The sequence below is a fragment of the Synchiropus splendidus genome, chromosome 8, assembly GCF_027744825.2.
Source record: "Synchiropus splendidus isolate RoL2022-P1 chromosome 8, RoL_Sspl_1.0, whole genome shotgun sequence".
NCBI classification, from domain to species: Eukaryota; Metazoa; Chordata; class Actinopteri; order Syngnathiformes; family Callionymidae; genus Synchiropus; species Synchiropus splendidus.
The window spans coordinates 16,847,834-16,867,147 of record NC_071341.1 but is presented as its reverse complement, the minus strand read 5'-3'; the positions used below and the strand labels follow the sequence as shown (position 1 = coordinate 16,867,147).

Here is a 19,314-nt window from a genome sequence, read left to right as displayed (position 1 = left end):
ATCAATCTGGCTCTGATGTGACGACGGACGAAGTGGTGAAGAGAAGTTTCTCCCTCTGACCTCTATAGGGAAATAAGGCCTCCTATAGGACATCTGGCTCCAAATGTGTTCTCAATAATGCATGTGCTTAAGAGTGTACAGCATGCCATGTCCTACTCTACATGTCTCTGCTGCATGCATTAGACTTTGACCTCTGATGGGGTTGACCCTGCCCTGTTCCAGAGGGTGACTTTTGGAAGCCTCACACGTGGTCAGCGCTTCAGCCAGGTTCCTGTGAGAGCTTTTATTTTAGCTGTAGCTGTTCATCTGTTTTCTCTGCTGCCATTCTTCCTATCTGCTGAATAGATAATCTCTCTGGGATTACTTATCAGTTTCTTACGTGTTAGTTCATGTAAGTGTTTGGGTGACGGTGCAGTGCACTAGTGAATTCCACTTTTCAGTTCACATACATTTATGAATGGATTCAGAATCGTCCGAATCACGACCCTTGGAGGCAATATTTGTGGGCAAAATGTCAGCGTTTGGCGGGATATGATGCTGCATGTGCTGTGTAGAGGGGTGGGTGAATGCAGACTAAAGTGATTGGAGGAATTGGCGGGAAAGTCGCGGTGATTGGACAAAACAGCGCCGCCTTGCAAAACTGATTGGAATTGTGTTAATAGTGGCGATCGCAACATTGCCATCTCTTCTAGGGACTGATCCTCAAGGAGCACCAACCTGCTGACCGGCATGTTTTCAGGGTGATCCTGGTTCACTGACGGTCAGTGAAGACCACAGTGGCTGTGGCTGCTGTCCAGTCCTGCTGACTCATCTGATCGATCAGTTTTACACCGCAGGCCCATTGTTGGAGCTTATTCTGTAAATTAGCACACATTGTACATGTTGCCAGAACAGGCTTAGTATCTGATGTCTTTTCGAGCGAGTGCAGGGTGACGATAAGCGGCTCTGATGGACTGACAGTGTGTGTGATGTGGGCTGTAATTAGGGAGCTAATCCGACAGATTATCATCCACTTTCTACAATGGATGGGAGGCAGATTTAGACACACCACTGTCAAAACTTAAAACCCATTTCAATGAAGCCATAATCGTGGTAATGGCAGCCTTCCAGAGAGTTCCAGTGTCACAGCAAGTTTAAGAAGCATTGAAACATGGGTAGAAAGGCTTCGCTCCTTTTTAAAGTCTCTGTTGACTGCGGTTGCTACAATGGATGTCGAAGGGGGTAGAGATGGTGGGCGCTGGCATGATGAGTGTTGGGGTCCAGCTTTGGGAGGGAGAGTGTCTGTTGTGGTGCCTTCCCTCACGCTCACCAGGATCCTGGCAAGGTCCGTAAGGAGGAGAGCGTCACAATGGTTGAGTCTTTAATTCACACATTAAAAAGCTTAATAAATTCTAGGTCTCTCATGGAGGCTCATCTGTTGTTTCATGTTGTGTGGATCACATGTCATTTGAATAATGTGTTGTCAGAGATTAAATCAAACCAGGATGATTTGGATTATTTTTTATGGTGTTCGACGACTTTGCTTCTGAGAATGATAGAAATAAAACAGCAGAAACCTGGAGAGAACTGGACTGGTGCTATAGTCAGAAGGGAAGAGTCAGGTCAACATTTCAGAGATTAACAGAACATTGCTCTTTATTTATGGGATTATACATTTGCGTGATTGAATTGAATTTTTATTGACATGTTATCCTGAAACAAGTTACACTTGTGTCTGGCAAACAGTCACTGGAATGTGGACGGCTCAGGAAAAAGGCTTATAAATTCTGGATTAAAGGGTTCTCGTGAATCAGTTTCAGAGGAGCTCATTGGCTGGAAATGAAACCGGTGTTGTAGGGGGAGAATGGTGTATTCACTCTTGAGATATTGCTTCTTTTAGCAGCAAATTCCCATAAGTTGTCGTGATAAAAGAGGTGTATTCAATTATACAATCAACTCCAGAATCTAAAAATGAGATTAATAATCTGACAGAAGTTTTTAAATTGAGTTAATACTGGAGGAATTTGCAGTGTTCGGTGCCTGAGGTACTTGTGCTCCATTTCTCCAGCTGATGATTCAGGGAGCGCAGCAGAACATGTTCCTCTTTCCACTGCAGACTGGGGGATGTGTGAGTGGGAGTGGGAGCTGTGGGTGACGCTGCCAGAGCCCTCGCTGCAGCGGACGACGCTCCAACTCAATCAGACAGGATGTCAGAGGTTGTTGTGTAACTGAAATAATACCCACGAGGTGACACACTTTCCCTCAGATCCATTTTTTTTTTTTAATTTCTTGCATAAACCAACTGGAGAGAATGGTATGTCGCTTTTTTGGACCGAGCCGGCCTCCTGAAATTTCTTCTGCTGCTGCTCATGTTAACAGTCACCGGCCTGAGCTGAATGGGACGTGGCCGCCTCGGTGAATAATGACTCACTGTTCAAAGCTATTTTACCGTTTTGGCAGGGTCCGAACCGGCCCGACTCCTGCCGGGCACCAAATGCTGCTGAAATCTGCGCTTGCAAAAATAGGTCAAATTATTACACAAGCTTTTTTAAATGTTGTGTACAACACGGACCTGTTATTCTTGTTTGTTTTTTAAATTTTGTTAATTATTCACATCAACAAAAAGACAAGTTCTTGCTGGATGGGTGGGTGGGAGGAGGTCTCCTCTTCTGGAGACAGGGCAGGTGCACTCATTGTGTGTATGTATGTGTGTGTGTTCAGAGTGAGGACATTTTTACAAATTGAGGACATTTTTGTCATTTTTTGGGACGGACCTACTTAATGGGAATCAGTTCTTGACAAACCACTTGGAGCATATGACGACCATATGACTTTGTGAGACATTTGGCTAGACCCTATGAGGTTAAGCCTCGGTTTGAGGATGACAATGTCAAAAATAACCGGGTCATTATAATTGATTGAAGTTGGGTTGGTTAAGATTAGACATTTTTTTCGGATGGTTAGGTTTAGGGGGAAGAGGCTGGGGAAAGGGTTATGGCAATGAGTGGTGTCCCACAAAGATAGTGGCACTGTACAAGACTGTGTTTTAATCCTCAAATTGAAGCTCAAACTTGATGGGTCCGGCAAAGGTCCCCCCCTAAAAAGGTATATTTCCAAGAATTGGTCCCCATACCTTGCACACATACACACACACAAATCATGATTCTCTAACTAGAATCCTTTGCCATGCAGGAGGGCCAGCAGCTGATCCGGGAGAAGCCTGAGCTCAGCCCGGTGGTCCAGCAGAAGCTGGAGGAAATCCGGGAATGCTGGCAGGACCTCGAGAGCACCACTCAGGCCAAAGCCCGGCAGCTCTTCGAGGCCAACAAGGCTGACCTGCTGGTGCAGAGCTATGACAGTCTGGACCAGAGACTGGGTCAGCTGGAGGGCCAGCTGGTATATGTGGACCACGGACAGGACCTCTCCAGTGTCAACCGCCAGCTGAAGAAACTGCAGGTTTGAACAGCTCAAATCCACCCTCAGCCGGTCCCCCATTGCCTTTGAAGTGTCCACCACACCTGCGCGTCATCTGCGTCTGGTTTTGTTTTGTTTCTTGCTTTTATGATTTGATCATGTCACCAGCCATCTCTCGCTCTCCTCTCCCACAGCATGCTGCTTACAGCTTCTTTAGCAGGCTGCCATTAGCTCTGCTTTACCACCTCATCCTCACTGCAGTAGCCAGCCTCCATCTTGGCCAGGGTAACTTCACCACACTACACCTGCCTCTGCAGTCTGCTCCGGCTCCTTCGTCTTCAGCATGTCCAACAACGATGCATAAATCATTCTCCGTGGTCTAAACATCCAGCAATCACAAGCTACCATTCCGTGGTCAGCACGCTTCTCCTGCATCATGTTCTTCTTCCCCTCTGGCCGCAGACGATGGAGTGTCAGATGGAAGAGTGGTATAAGGAGGTGGGGCAACTCCAGGTGCAGGCCGCCTCCATCCCACAGCAGACTCAGGTCAAGGATACAGTCGCTGAGCAGCAGGCAGCCATCGAGGCCCGGATGGTGCGTCTCATCGAACCACTGAAGGAGAGACGGCGGCTGCTGCTGGCGTCCAAGGAGGTCCATCAAGTGGGACGAGACCTGGAGGATGAAATTGTGAGCTTTTCAGTCCACTACACACAAGAAACACGTCCTCTTCAGTCCCTCCTGTGGAGTCCCTCCTGAGTGAAGCTGATTTACTGTTTCAGTTGTGGATTCAAGAGCGCCTCCCAATGGCCATGTCGCAGGAGCACGGATCCTCGCTGCAGGCCGTCCAGCAGCTCATGAAGAAGAACCAGGTGAGAGCACTTAAACTCAAGTTTTGAGTTCCTACTCAGTGGCCCCCGAGAGACTTTGTTGCCAAGAAACTCTTAATGCTGCCAATAAAGGGTTAAGGATGAAATTGTCTCTGCTCCAGACACTCCAGCGGGAACTGCAGGGCCACCGGACCCGGATCGAGGACGTCCTGGACCGAGCTGGGCTCATCGCCTCCATCCGCAGCCCGGAGGCTGACTGTGTGCGGGCGGGTCACGACCAGCTGGCCCAGCTGTGGATGCTGCTGTGGGTGGAGACTGAGAGGAGGCAGCTGGTGCTGGACGCCATGTACCAGGCCCAGCAGTACTACTTTGACACTGCCGAGGTGGAGGCCTGGCTGAGCGAGCAGGAGCTGCATATGATGAACGAGGAGAAGGGCAAGGTGTGTGAGTCTGTGCAGAGTTTGTGTGGAAAAAGTGTGACGCCTCTGTTCCTGCCAGGATGAGCCGAGCACACTGCAGTTGCTGAAGAAACACTTGGTCCTTGAACAAGCCATCGAGGACTACGCAGAAACCATCGGCCTGCTGTCTCAACAGTGTCGGCAGCTGCTGGAGATGGGACACCCAGACTGGTACAGGACCTAAAGGATGAGCCCTGAGAAGTTCTAAGTTGTCTTTACGTACAAGTGTTTCCCTGCTTTGCTTCGCAGCGATCAGATCAGCAAGCGTCAGTCGCAGATCGACCGTCTGTACGTGTCACTGAAGGACCTGGTGGAGGAGAGGAAGAGCCGTCTGGAGCAGCAGTACTGGCTGTATCAGCTCAACCGGGAGGTGGACGAGCTGGAGCAGTGGATCGCCCAGAGGGAGGTCGTGGCCAGCTCCCCTGAGCTGGGTCAGGACTACGAGCATGTCACCGTGAGTGTGTGCCGAGTCACCTGCTTCACATGTACAGGACTGAGAGCCGAAATGCTTTCAGGTTCTGCAGGAGAAGTTCACCGAGTTTGCCTCTGAGACTGGCAGCGTGGGCCAGGAAAGAGTGACAGCCATCAATCAGATGGTGGACGAGCTGATTGACTACGGTCACTCTGAGGCCGCCACCATCGCCGAGTGGAAGGACGGCGTGAATGAGGCCTGGGCCGACCTGCTGGAGCTGATGGAGACTCGAGGTCAGATGCTCGCTGCGTCTCACCAGCTGCACAAGTTCTTCTCCGACTGCAGAGAGGTAAATAGTCAAGTCAAGAAGCTGAGACAAAGCTCTGTGAAATGTAGTTTAAACTGGACCGAGGGATCCGCTCATCATCATGTCTGCTGACACCTGAAGAACTCTGGTGTATTTCAGGCACCGGGTTAAGGTCCAAGCATGAGCCAAGCGCTCAGTTTCTAGTGGTTTCTAGAAAGTGCCTCCAGTGAGTGAAATAAAGTGGTGGAAGACCAACTGAACCATTGGGTTTTTAGGGTGGCCCTCAGGGTGGTGGTGCTGTCCCTGCTGTTTTATTCTCTGTCTGTATAAACTGAGTTGAAAATCACTGATTTTAATTTTTGCTCAGGTTCTGTCGCAGATTGAGGACAAACATCGGAGGCTGCCTGAAGTTCAGCCACGTCAGGGCAGCGCGGCCAACACCAGCAGCCTGCAGAGACTCCTGCACAGCTTCGAGCAGGACATCCAGCTGCTGGTCACTCAGGTGCTGGAACACACTCGCTCGTGAACACACAGGTCCCGTCATAGAAATGACAACCTCCAGTTTATTGAGACATCATGGTGTATTCATGGACAGTTGGTCAACCGAAGTGTGGGAATTAGGTTCCCAAAACAAGTCAAAGTTTGGGTCTTTAGCAGATAAGAAGTCCAAACACAAGCGCTAGATAGGTCAGAGTCTGGAGACATGATATCCTGGTGATGCGTTAGGGACATGCCGCTCCTTTGGAAAATGTCCAGGCTGAATCTATCGACATGTCCGAGATTACTGTGCCTACATGTGTTGAGGTAGAGTTTCATCCTGAAAAAAATGAGATGTTACGCTCACTGAATGGAGCTTCAAGTGAACCCAAGCAAAATAAAGCGTGAAGCATCATGAGCGTCTCGTCATTGCTGCACCTGGACTGAGAAGAGTCACAGAATCACACTTGTCCTTGACGTCACTCTGAATACAAAACTATTTTCCCATCGTTCAGCATTCTGAGCCTCGCGTTTCTTCTCGCCAGGTGCGTCAGCTGCAGGAGAGCGCCGCCCAGCTCAGGACAGTGTATGCTGGTGAGAAGGCGGAGGCCATCGCCTGTCGGGAACACGAGGTGATGCAGTGCTGGAAGGAGCTGCTGACGTCCTGCGAGGAGTGTCGGGTTCACATCACCACAGAGACGGACAAGCTGAGATTTTTCAACATGGTCCGAGACCAGATCATGTGGATGGATTCCATCATTTGCCAGATAGGGACAGGCGAGAAGCCAAGGTGACGCTGTTGATGCTGTTGGGTTGAAGTGGGTAGTTTCCATCAATGTGGTGGAGCTCACATATGTGCCATGATCTGCAGGGATGTGTCGTCAGTGGAGGTGTTGATGAACTATCACCAGAGTCTGAAGAGTGAGGTGGAGGCTCGCAGTCGAGGTGTGGGCGAGTGCATCGAGGTGGGAAAGACCCTGCTGGCTGCCCGCAACCCTGCTGCCGAGGAGGTGAGAAGCATCGATAACAAGATGGGCTGTTGCTGACCCTGCTGTGGACGGAGTGACAGCGATCACCTTCACTCTGCTGTGTCGTCCTGATGGTATTGATTGTGCCTCTCAGATCAGGGAGAAGCTGGACAAGGTCGTTGCTAAGCAACACGAACTGTCTGAGAAGTGGGACAGGCACTGGGAAGTTCTGCAGCAGTGTAAGTGGAGCTTCGGCGAACTCTCCTGAAAAGATCTCAGCGGCTCATGTCTCATGGTTGAACCGCAGTGTTGGAGGTGCACCAGTTCGCTCAGGAGGCGGTGGTGGCCGAGGCCTGGCTGACCGCGCAGGAGCCGCTCATCAACAGCAACGAGCTGGGCGAGAGTGTGGACGAGGTGGAGCAGCTGATCCGCCGCCACGAGGCCTTCCGCAAGGCCGCCGCCACCTGGGAGGAGCGCTTCAGCTCACTGCGAAGACTCACCACAGTACGTACGGTTCAGACCCCACTGTGGTCCCCCGTCAGCCAGTTTTTGCTGTCATGTGTTGAGACTCGATGCTGGTTTGTCTGCAGGTGGAGAAGCTGAGAGCAGAACAGAGCAAACTTCCTCCCACCCCTCTTCTGGGACGCAAAATTTTCCTGGACCCCCAAGATGCCTCTCCGAGTCCGTCCAGCCTCCCGAGACTCCCGCTGGCGCCAGTTACCCGACAGACCATTTACGAACAGAACGAACCCAGCCCTCCGTCGCCCTCACCCGCCACTCCCACTCCCTCCCCGTCATCGGTCGCTCGGCGGCTCGGCTCCACGGTCGCCAACTACACACCTGTGATGAACGGCTCCAGCTACCGCCATGCGCTGGAGCCGCGACACAGTGGCATGGTGGGTGTCGCTGCCGGGCTCGGCAAGCCTGCGCCGTCGTCCATTGCCTCCATTGCTACGGCGGCCATGTTGGTGTCTGCGAACCAGGCGCGGGAAAGCGCCATCACGGCGAGAGAGCAGACAACGAAGGCGATGAGTCACCTCCAGCCAGCTCAGACTAAAGAGCTGGAGGCCAAGGCTTCGCAGTATCTACGGCAGCCCAAAATCAAACACCTGGACGACGCGGTGACGCCGCTGCTGGTGGCCAGTCGGCTGGAGAAGGCGAGAGAGAGGGGGCGGGAGAGAGACCCCATATTGGGGGAGATTGGTAAAGAGAAGGCTGAGGTTGCTGTGATGGCCGAGGTCGTGCTGCACGAGCCGGGCCGCGAGAGGCTGCACAGCGACCCCACCAGAGGAGCGCGGGGGTCGAGGACCGACCCACTTGGTCACGCCGAGCCACAGGTCCAGACGCACCACAGGATTGAGAGGCAGCTGTCCAGTGAGCAGCTGATCCAGGCCCGAAGAGACGAGCTCCCTCAGGAGGTGTGGAGGGAACACGCTGAGAGGAGGGAGAGACGCACGCTGGAAAGGCAGACGTCCAGCGAGCAGGAGGGCCACGGGAGCCACGACAGCCGGCGCCGAGAGAGAGACCGGCACCGGCTAGAGAGACAAGAGTCCAGCGAGCATGACACAGGGAGGGAACACTCGGACAGGCGCTCCGGAGGAGGGTGAGAGCCTTACACTTGGTCTGCATCATCCTACACTGAGGTCATCTACAGCCCTGAGTCATGGAGCCTCTCGGCCTCCTCACCGTGTCCGTGTCCCTTCCTACCATCACAGAGAGAAGAGATCCACGATGGCTGAGATCGTAGAGCAGCTTCAAGAGCGAGAGGCAGCTCAGGTCTGTGTCGAGCTTTGAAATATCATGCTGTGAGAGATTCAAATGATCACGGTCGTGTCCCCTCAGGCTCGGGGCGAGGTCCCACGCATGCCAAATGGCCTCCCAGAGAAGTCTTCCCGTCTGGACAGGCCTCGAGCCAGGGACAGGCCGAAACCACGTCGCCGGCCGAGACCAAAGGAAGCCGGAGAGACCACTCGGCGGTCCAGGTCGGCACCGGCCCAAAGTAGCCCGGCTGTCCCGCAGCCACCGACACATGCTGCACACCACGAGGGCTTCCTGTTCCGCAAACTGGACATCGAGAGCATGAAGAAGAGCACCAACAGGTGGGTGTTCGTGGTCTGAAGGCTGTGATGGATGGGGATGATGTCATCGAGGTCAGGGAAGGAGCTCAGCGAAGTGTAGGAAGTGAGGAATTAAAATCAGCTGACTGGAGACAACTTCTTAAAACTAAAAATCCGATGGAGGCTAAAGCTCTGCAGACACGTTCTGGAGGGACATAAATGTTTCACATTTGAGGTGTATTCTCACCCATCATTGAACTAGCTTCCCTGTGGTTTTCTGAGATGACATCACTTCCTATGTCCAGTTGCTGAGATCATAGCTGCGGCTCGTGACAAGCATGACAGCAACACTGCTTTGTTGCATGATGCTAGCTGGTTATCGAGAGCGCACAAAGCAATAACACTGGATTTTTGTCCCACAACTTCCTGTTTACAGACGTCATCTTATGATACCGCTGGCTTTTTTCTCCATAAAAATATATTTAAAAGAGTCAAAACTGTTAATTCATTGTTTTTAAAACTTGTGTTTCAATGTCAGTATAAATCCAGTACTTATTATTTACAATAACATGGATAATTTAATCGTGTTGCAGCACCATATTCATGCAAAATTCTCATTTTTTTTCAAACCCAAATTTCATTCAGTTCATTGTTAGAATACGTTCTTGACAATGTACTACTAAAACAAAGAGAGTGTGTCTTTAAGTGACCTCACAGCCAGTTGATGACATCACTCAGACTTGCTCTCCTTGGTAGTTAAGATTCAGTCTGTTAAAAGGACATTAACTGTCATATAAGGATAACGCAGTGTTTTCTAATAGATTGCGTTTTGTCTCTAGTATGTTTTGTTCGTTCTGGGGTTTTTCAAAGAAAGAACCTTTTTGTGTGCTCATATTCACGTATGTGGGATGCCTTCAATAATGGCTTGGAGGATACAAAGATGCTGCTGCAGCCTCACTCAGACCAGTGTGTCAGTTGGGCAGAGGAGAACGATGAAATGTGGCGACACAAGCGAGCACAACCCTGCAGTTTCAACATATGTTTACCGGCTGCTAGCTCGATCAACACATGTGCAACCCTGACTAATGGAAATAATTAGTTTCTTCATCATGGATTATGTTATCCGAGGTGTGTCGGATCAAGTCTTGACTTTTATTTCAGGTATGACCAGGCATGCGAGGCGATCACGCATGATGCTTATTGTTGCTTTTGCACAGATGACAAAAGCAGTACCCACCCACACACACACGTTTGTATCTCTGTCCTTGTGGGGACCTCTCTTTGCCGTAAACCTTTCCCCAGCCTGTTCCTCTAAACCTAACCATCCAAAAGACAGGGTTAACCTTAACCAGGACTCTGAACCAAACTGAATCCCGGTTATAATGACCCAGTTATTTTGAAGTCTTCATCCTCAAGCTGAGGCTTGGACTTGTGGGGTCCAGCCAAAGGGCCCCACAAATGCAAGACTTGGTCCCCACAAGTAAATATCTGTACAAGGGACCACACACACACAGACACACTCTAACTGGCTTTGCTTCCTCCAGAGTTACACCAGCAGCACAGTGACTTGCTGCACTGCCCTCTAGTTGCTGGGCTGACATCTCACAGCTAACAGCTCATCTCCCTCCAGCGGTGGATGAGCGGGCTGCCGGACGAATGTCTCACATGTACATGACCGCTTATGTACATGTCAAGGTAACGCACAACATGGAATGGCATCAGGCAAACTGGGAGTATCTTTAGGGCAACGCTGCTTGACTTAGCCAGGGCAATGAAGGTGATACAGATCACGAATCCACTCGACTCTCAAGTGTTTATGTGCAGGTTAATAGTGTACATTGTACAACATTGGTACAAGAGCTGATCTTTGACGTGCTTTATACCGATGCAGAGGATCATGTCTGCTCCCCCCTCAGTTTGATGCGTTAGATTTTAGGGTCCATCCAGCACCACACCTGACACCTCTTCCCTACATCCACCAGATGCTCATTGGTAGCCCTTTTCTTCTTCACCTCCTCATCTGTCCATCACCCTGGGCGGTTGATTTCAAATTTGTTTTCCCTCCCTCAACTTCACTCATCTTTCCTCTCATTCACACACATGACTTTGATTCCTCTCCTCCTCCTCCGTACCCTCACTTCAGATATCTGTATCATCAGCAGACATCATTGTCCAGCCAGACTCCTCCCTAACCTCATCTGTCAGTCACCTTACTACTGGTGCATCCCTCCTGGGCGACGCAGTTCACTCGGCGCTTCGGAAGGTTTTCCAGGAAGGTCCAGCTGTGTAGACACCGCAACACTGGTGTTGATCAGTGTGTGAAATAGAGTGGAAGAAAAGTCCAGAATGAAGGCGTTAGCTCTGCAACCTAGCAACCGATGCTGAGTGAGTTAAATGCAACCTTTGTGAGTGTGTAGCATCAGGGTATTAATCTGCACACAAACAGCTCGCTCTGACTCAAACTGCGTTTGGGATGTGCATGTCAACACGCTCATTAATGCAGACTCAGCTATTTTTTTTTCTTGTGGCTAGAATTCTTTTGAACCAGACTGTTCTCCTCTCTTTCCCTGCTGCTGCTGGTCTCCTCCTCCTCACTAAGGTAAGTCATATATAGTCAGACTAGAGCCCCTCCCTCCCCCGCCCCTCCCTCGGTGTTGTCTGTGTTTGTTCAGCGGTTTGTAAATCCCACCTTCATGGCACTGCTCCACCCCACCTCCACCCTCAGGTGAGTGAGGGTTATCTTAGCAGAAGTGACTATGCATCTCCGCCTGATGGGTCCGGTGCTCCCCCTCTCAACCCCACCTCATCCACACCCTCCTTCTGATCTCCCCCGCCCCGACCATCACCCCTCCCCTCCGCACTACAGCAGGTCTTGGGTCAACCTGTACTGCGTGTTGAACAAAGGAGAGCTGGGCTTCTACAAGGACGCCAAGAACATCACGGCTCCGTACAACAACGAGCCGCTGCTGAACCTGTCCCACTGCCACTGTGACATCACCAACGGCTACAAGAAGAAGAAGAATGTCTTCACACTCAAGTGGGTGTGGATGTCCGCTGCATGTCTTGTAGTTGTTCGTACGTGATGACTGTATTGCGCCCCCCACAGGACGAAGGATGGCAGCGAGTTCCTCTTCCACGCGAAGGATGAGGTGAGTTTCAGGTGTGCGGCTTTTACATGATGTGAGCAGGAAGGTAAAAGTGTGACTCCCCTTCACCGCAGGACGACCTGAAGACGTGGGTGACCAACATCAGCGCCAGTATCTCAGAGCACGAGGAGATTGCCAAATGGGGCCAACCACAACCCACTACCTCATCCACCGACGAGGGCACGCGGAGAGACGGCAGCAAGGCGGACAACCGCTCCGGCGGAAGGGGCTCGGACCGGATCGAGCCGGCGGAGAAGGGGAAGGACAAAGAGCGGGAGAAGGAGCGAGACCGAGGCGAGAGGTCTGAGAAATCCGGCAAGTCAGAAGGAAAGAGGACGGAGAAGTCGAAGAAAAAGTGAACCGCCGCCTGGCGGGGTGTGTTTGAACACTGGAGCGGAGGGGTCGCGGACTGGAAGCCCCCTTCCTCCGGCTCTCCGTCTCCACCTGCAAGTGGCTGAGTGTGGACGGACTGAGGTTCAGACCTTGGAGCTCTCTTCCTCTGCGCCTCCTTGTGACTGCTCTGAGAACAGCAAAGGGCGCGGCGTGAACGCAGGAGTCCCCGCTCCTCGGCTGTAGGGCGATCAACGTAGCTCATGTACCTTTGTTTCTACCAGACGGGCTTGGTGTGTTTCAGTTTGTCGTCTTTATCGTCAGAACATTCTTCACTCTTGTCTCATAGATCCTCCGCAGGCTGAAGACGCTATGCCAAAAACCTCTCCACCTTTTCGTTGGCTTCCTCTGCCCATGTTTATCCTCCAGAATCACCATGGTAGAGACGACCGCTTCTGAGGGCTGAATCTGGAGCGGAAATTAAACAAGTATATTTAACGTAGTACATGATTGATGTAACATAAAAATGGTACGAGAGAGACAGTTGGTGGGAAAACCAGAGCGGAGAAATGCTACAGAAGCCTTGGAAAGGGTGACATATTCACGCTAACAGTTCTCATCACTGTTATTGTTCTGCTCCGAAGCACAGCGTTTTCCCCTTCAGAATCATTTTTGATAGACTTTTTAAACCTCTGGTGTGTGTGTGTGTGAGAGTGTGCGTGCATGTGTGTTGCTCTCTGCTTGCAGGGTCCCATAGCTCTCAGGTTATTTCTGTTAGTGGGAGGTGAAACGTGTGCTCAGTCTTCCAGGCACCATCGCTGAAAAGGCGGGTTCAGAATCAAAGGCGGGATCAGCTGACGGGATGCAAGACGGAGCAGAACTCCAAAAATGTCAGGCTGCATGTTTCTGCTTGGAGTGATGTCTCAAGGTATTTCTGTCAACCGCACATTGCTTTCTGTAGCCTCGCCACGAAGCCATACACCACCTGCAGACTCTTCCAGTGTTCCGGGCACCAGGAGTTTCTAATCTCAAGTTCCATCCTTGTGACTTGAAATCTTCCTCCGTCCTTCGTACGAGCTGTCACAAGTGAAACATCTGGTCTCATTTAAAACACACAACGTCATGTTTGAAAGCCATTGCAATTGTGACTGCCTGTCTGCAGTGGCAAGTACCAGCGCAGGGCAGCACACGACCTGCAGGTTCTGCTGCAACTGAAGGAGAAACGCTCAAGTTCACCTTCTGAATGAAGAATCTTCTGCGGAAGAATGAAGAGTTGATGAAGCGATAGTGCAGATTTCTGGATTTAAAATTCTCTCTTGAGCCGTTCTCCTGAAGGACCAGTGTGTGGAGTTCAGCTGAAGTGGCCCTCATCTGCAAAACTGAGTCCCCACTCTCTTGAGAACAAGTGCAAGACATTCTTTTACAAAGATCTTAGCTCTGAACTGAGTAATATCATGATCGATTCATATTTTTAGTTCCACAATCTTCATAACAATCCAACTGCGTCCCATGTGTAGCTGCAGATCCTCTTGAGTGGAGTGATTCAGAAGAGGTCTGAAGCTGGACCCCATGAATCCCCACGTATGTTGAACACTACACGCTGGTCCTCCATCGTCCCTCAAGAGCTTTATATTTCTTTAATGTCAACACGGTGGAGGTGTGAATGCCGAAACAATGCAATCATTTACGTGCATGTTGGACACAAGGTGGCAGAGTGGGATGTGTGCAGTCCTCTCATCACTGATGGACACATGCAGGACACAGCGTGCAGGGAAACCACGTCCGAGCAGGTTCCCTGGCGCCCCCTGCGTGGTTCACATCAGCCCAGGTGGAATGACAAATAAAAAAAACCTTTGGTCTTTCAATGATGGAGCACTTGGTCTTTTGTTCCATGAAAACAATTTTCCCGGCACAAATCAGGTGACAGTTCTTTTTTCAAATCTCCAGTTACATGAATGAAAACAATGTAAATCAATTGAAGAATGAACTAGAGGTGGTAGTGCCACAGTGTTGAAGCTCAGGAAGGCTGGACCTCTAATGTCTCAGAAGAGGGTTTGTGACATCATCCATCAAAGGCTGCGTGCACGTCTGGGTGCCGCACTCTGATGTGGCGCTCTGCTCACGGACATTTCAAGGAGTCTACTTGAAATCAAGACAAGTTGCAGAAGTTTCAAAGTGAGTGTGGCGGAGCAGCTCTTGAGAGCAAGTTGGTGGAAGGTGGTGGTCTGGAAGCTCAGCTCCAGAGAGGAATTGGGACTGTGAGGAAAAGACTGCTGAGGCCGGAGAATCATCTGAAGGAGGAGCCTGGTCGTAGTCCAGCCTCGTGTTTCAAGCACCCAATGGAACATCTGGGTCAGTGACACAAGGGTACTTTAAAGGAGTTGAGCAGGCAGCAATAATCGAGGAACTTCATACTAGACGTTCCACACCAGGAGAGACGGGGAGAGTGAGAGCGAGCTGGGAAGCAGCAATACACCGAGAGCTAATGGAGGTGCAGGTCCATGAGCACAAGAGACTCAATGATGCCCCCAGGAGAGCCCAGATGGAGAAGGTGCTGCGGATGAAGGAGCTGGAGCGCACTCGCATGTACTTGAGCTTTCAGTTTGATATTGGAGAGCGGGCAGTGAGGCATAGGCTGGAGAACCATGTGCTCCGCTGCCAGGTGGAGACTCTGGTAAAGCACCTTGCTGTTCAAAAGGCTCTGAATGAAAAGATCAGGAGAAAATATGAGAACATGCAGGTGGATGTTCAGAAGGAAAGACCTTCATCACTGGAACTGGTGGCGCTGCTCCAGCGAGAGATCCGGAACCTCCGTGAGGCCCTGTGGAGCTCAGAGAGACAGCTGGAACTTCTGATTCAGAAGAGGGAGCAGGACTGCAGTGGGAGGAACGCTTCCTTGGAGGAGAAGGTGGAGGAGCTGAAAGCCAGAGCGAACAGGATAACCGATCTGTTGCGATCATCCGCCTGAAACATGCCCGACTTAGAGAAATTAACTTCTCTGGTTAAATCGAACTGACTGAAACAAGTTCGGTGTTGTTTTCAGACTGATCCGAGGAGGGCGCAGTCTTCAATAAAGTGCAGTCTATTTGTGCGCGCGCTGTCCCTGTAGTGATCGCTCCTGGCGTTAGCGTGTACAATAAAATATTAAATGGCTACTAAAATGCGATTGTTGTCGCGAGTATAATTCAAATTAACGTACTTGAGCCAACCTTCAAAATAAAAGTGTGCAATTTCTCACGCATTTCTCATATCATCAAAAGTACAACAATACGTGTTAAGTATTAATAAAACTATATATGTTTCCTCTTGAAATGCTCCAAATTCTCAAATTTGTAGGATATCAAAGTTGCTTCTCTGCTCAATAATGTGTCTGTTAGTCTTTTGTTCCATGAAAACTATTTACCAGCACAAATCTGTGGAGTTACTGTGAAGTTCTTCCTTCAAATCTCCAGTTCCATGAATAAAGACAATATAAATCAACTGAAGAATGAGCTACAAAGTTGAAGCTCGTGAACGCGGGAGCTCTGATCTCGCAGACGAGGGTTTGTGACGTCACGCATCAGAGGCTGCGCGAGAGCACTTTGATGTAGCTGTTTGCTGAAGGACGCTTGAAGGAACCAGGCACTTTGAGTTATGTCCGCTTGTGATATCATTAGAAGAACAACAATACGTAAGTAATAGAGGAAAGACGTGAATCTATACAGGCTTGCTTTATTTTGACATCCGTGTTCGATCTTCTGACTTAATTTGAAATTGTCCACCGGAAGTGGTTTCGAATTGGTCGAATACCAAAAGTTGCCCCCCTGCCCCTTGACCGACCGGTATCTCCAGAGTCGCCCAGTTTCTCCGGGTGTGTGAGGAAAACGCGATCTTCTGGGGCCGACATGAGTGGAAACTAACCGTGGTCCTGCTCGCTGATCCGGTAAAACGCTTTTAAATTACGTTTTTACTGATATATAGACGGGTCCATGTGCCCCGGGCCTGAAATGGACATCATTTTTAATTTATCCGACGTGTTCCTGGTGAGATTATGGGCTTCTAAAAGACTGTGTTGACGTTAGTTTGGAGTAATTTAGTTGTCGGTTTCATTTTAGTTAGTACTTTCGTCAGAAAGTGGGGGGCGGGGCTAGTCTTTTGGTGATGTCACCCTCATGAATGCGGCTAATGCTAACTGCTAAATGCTCGATTTATAACGCTGAAGTGAAATAAAGATACAATTCGCGTCACCAGTTAGACCTCATACCATGAAACCATTCTATTCTGTGTGTGGCAATCGTTTCAGAAGTTTTGTTGCCACGTAAGGACCCGGTTTAGGTGACTGTTCGTGCGAGTGCATGCTACATAAAAACGGCATTACCCATAAGCCCCCGCGCTCTAGCCCAACCCCCTTCGCTTTTGGCGACCAAATTAAATCACAGGCGGGAGACGGAGAGTTCGAGTCCCATCCCGGCAGGGCGAGTGGCATTTTTATTGCCTGGAAATCTTAGTTTTATGACCATCCGGCATCCATCCGTCGACGGTCGTAACCGTGCACGGGAACAGCAGACGTTTCGAAGAGTTTATTTCGGGTGGATCCAAGTTAGCCGAGTGACTCCACAGGTGGGTTCCGACACTCTCTCCAACAGGAAAACTTTAGATTCCATCGCTTTTGAATGACTTCGCTCTGCTTTTAAAGTCCACGTCTGGGAGTTTTAGTCGTTAGTGGATCTCTTCGTTTGAGTCACGACGGTGGAATTGTTTCCTCTTCGTGAAACTGTTCTCCCCCACCCCCAATGCTAACTGACTAGCGTGTTAGCTTCAGCGAACTCCTCTGTTCGAGCATTGACCGAGTTGTTTTGTTGAATGTGCTGACGTTTTAAAGGCGAAGCTGATGGAGCAACGGCACGTTTCGGCCATACTCTTACTGATAAATTACACTATAATCGAGACATTTACCTTCTTTTGGTGCGTTTAAGGATCCTTAAACACCCCTATACATCGTAAGCTCAATTAAAAACGTATTATTGAATATTTGGTGCATGCTAATAGTGTATCTGTCCTGCAGTTGTCTAGAATGTATTATGTTTGTGAGTCAAAAGTGGCTTTGTGAAGTTTCGATGGTTCTAAATCCACATTCTGTCTTCACAGGCTCACGATGATCATGAAGGGACAGAAGCGCAAGCTCCCTCAGGACGAGCTGGAGGACATGGAACGCTGCGCCTCGTTGGAGAACCAGCGGCAGTTCATCTTCTCCGTGTCCCTGAACAAGTACCAGCAGAGCCAGGAGCTGCCCGAGCCCAGCCTGCGGCGGTCGGTGCTCATTGCCAACACCCTGAGACAGGTCAGCATGGAGCCCTGCAGCTCGCAGGACGTGCCGGTCCTGGCTGAACTCGACCAGGCTGGAACACCTTCAGGGGCGCCGGCTTGGGAGCATCAGACCGGAGCGGCCCACTCAGGCTCTGCAGCCAGCTGCCCCACCACTGAGCCTGAAGAAGACTGGGAGTCCATGTCCAGCGATCCGGACCTGTCCATCACGGCCGCCATCTCTTCCATCATCACTGCACTGGAGTGTAGCACCGAGCCCTCTGCTGCTCCACGAACCCCCCTGAGGTCTTTGGAGAACCTGGAGCTGCCTCCAGAGATCAAATATGGCATGAGGCTTAACGGGACTTGGGATCGTGAGGAGGAGACCAGCGTGGAGGCGCTGAAGTCTAGCTACCTCCACGATGTTACCATGGAGGATCTGTTCCAGGACATCGACACGTCCCTGCTGGAGAGAGACATGGGGGTTTTGGGTTTGAGGGGCAGCAGCTCGGGAGACGACCTCCTCATGTACCTTCCCACGTTCCCAGCTTCTTCCCAGCCCACCAAGTGCCTTCCGTCCTTCTCCTCCTTTGCGTCACCGTCGTTCTCCTCCCCGTCCTTCTCTGCGCCGCCGTCCTTCTCGGGCCAGAGTCCTCTGAGGGAGGCGCTGGATCTGGACCACCTGATGGAGATTCTGGTGGAGTCTTGATGAAACTGAACTGCACATTTTAAAGACTATTTAGACTATTTTAATGTGGTGAAGAGACTTCCGCGCCCGAGCCTGTCTGCCTGTTTTTTACTGCTGCGCGGTGAGACCGTCGAGTCATTTCAAACGTCCCACGGTCGCCCTGCACAGCCGCGTCAACTGTGGGACTCAAATACATCAATGCAGTATTGTTTACACTGTCCGAAACTGTTGCTACAATGGTTGAATCACTAACGTTACAGAGACCCGGAGTCTGTCAGGGAGTCGTACCAGCGTCCTGCAGCGTTACGCTCATGACGTCAGGGTTTTGTGTCACCGATGTCCTCGTTTTGCACGATATCTACCTGGTGGAGGTGCGGGTGCTTTTCTCCCACAGACGGTCTCTGCCCGACCTACATCCCAAGTCTCGCCTCGTGAGGTTTACGTTCCAATGAAGGAAGCGATCCAACGGCCGCTGCACGACTGAACAGGGTTTTGTGTGTCCTTTTGTTGTCGGCTGGAGTTCTCAGTCAGCTGTTTGAATTCTCAAGTTCTGAGCGGCAGAGAATATGCAGTAGGTGGTGCTAGAGAGACGCGATGAAGACTTTAAGTCTTTATATTTTTTCTTCTCTGACGAGAAGACTAAATGACGAACTGCCATTTTGGGATCAGATCCCAACCAAAACTTTCAGAGGGAAAGTTACAGACGATCACAGCAGGACTCTCCTCGTACAGGTCCTCTTCTGTTTGTATATAGTTCTTTTTTTGTACAGATGTATTTTTGCAGTGCTCCTCTGCAGTGACCTTTTTTTCCCGTCACGTCGCTCCAGCTGGACCCTATTTAAAATGTTTTAAACGTCCGCAGATGTCTGTTGAATATTTATAAAAGCAGTTTTCAATCAATTTGACGTTTAAATGTTTTTTTCACTGAGCTGTTGTCAAACCCTTTTTTTTTTTACCTTTTTTGAAGA

At 50.4% G+C, this 19,314-nt stretch overlaps 2 protein-coding genes across 12 annotated transcripts in view; both read left to right on the top strand.

Moving 5' to 3' along the window:
• Positions 1–14,240, top strand: part of LOC128763533 (spectrin beta chain, non-erythrocytic 4-like) — a 44,329-nt gene extending 30,089 nt beyond the window's left edge. For 4 of the 9 annotated variants that reach the window (XM_053872399.1, XM_053872397.1, XM_053872396.1 and 1 more), the window contains 18 exons: positions 3,172–3,435; positions 3,856–4,080; positions 4,173–4,262; positions 4,382–4,660; positions 4,719–4,849; positions 4,928–5,132; positions 5,194–5,439; positions 5,765–5,899; positions 6,420–6,664; positions 6,746–6,884; positions 6,997–7,081; positions 7,150–7,346; positions 7,433–8,445; positions 8,558–8,618; positions 8,685–8,941; positions 11,766–11,936; positions 12,006–12,048; positions 12,120–14,240. In XM_053872399.1, the coding sequence (XP_053728374.1) occupies positions 3,172–3,435; positions 3,856–4,080; positions 4,173–4,262; positions 4,382–4,660; positions 4,719–4,849; positions 4,928–5,132; positions 5,194–5,439; positions 5,765–5,899; positions 6,420–6,664; positions 6,746–6,884; positions 6,997–7,081; positions 7,150–7,346; positions 7,433–8,445; positions 8,558–8,618; positions 8,685–8,941; positions 11,766–11,936; positions 12,006–12,048; positions 12,120–12,404 (4,071 nt within the window). In that variant the 3' untranslated portion in view covers positions 12,405–14,240. The other 5 variants (XM_053872403.1, XM_053872398.1, XR_008415657.1 and 2 more) reach the window with 4 other exon arrangements.
• A 1,714-nt stretch (positions 14,241–15,954) lies between these two features.
• sertad3 (SERTA domain containing 3) lies at positions 15,955–19,307 on the top strand. Of its 3 annotated transcripts, XM_053872972.1 has the most exons (3): positions 15,978–16,045; positions 16,143–16,297; positions 17,503–19,307. In XM_053872972.1, the coding sequence occupies exon 3, from the start codon at positions 17,510–17,512 to the stop codon at positions 18,365–18,367; it is 858 nt and encodes a 285-aa protein (XP_053728947.1). In that variant the 5' UTR covers positions 15,978–16,045; positions 16,143–16,297; positions 17,503–17,509; the 3' UTR covers positions 18,368–19,307. The 3 variants fall into 3 exon arrangements, with proteins under 3 accessions (XP_053728949.1, XP_053728947.1, XP_053728948.1); XM_053872974.1 differs by lacking the exon at positions 16,143–16,297 and having other exon boundaries at positions 15,955–16,045; XM_053872973.1 differs by lacking the exons at positions 15,978–16,045; positions 16,143–16,297 and adding an exon at positions 16,507–16,974.
• Positions 19,308–19,314: the final 7 nt, after the last annotated feature.

Coding starts and splice junctions, on each gene's coding strand:
- sertad3 (XM_053872974.1), top strand. CDS start 17,510: ATGATCATGAAGGGACAGAAGCGCAAGCTCCCTCAGGACGAGCTGGAG.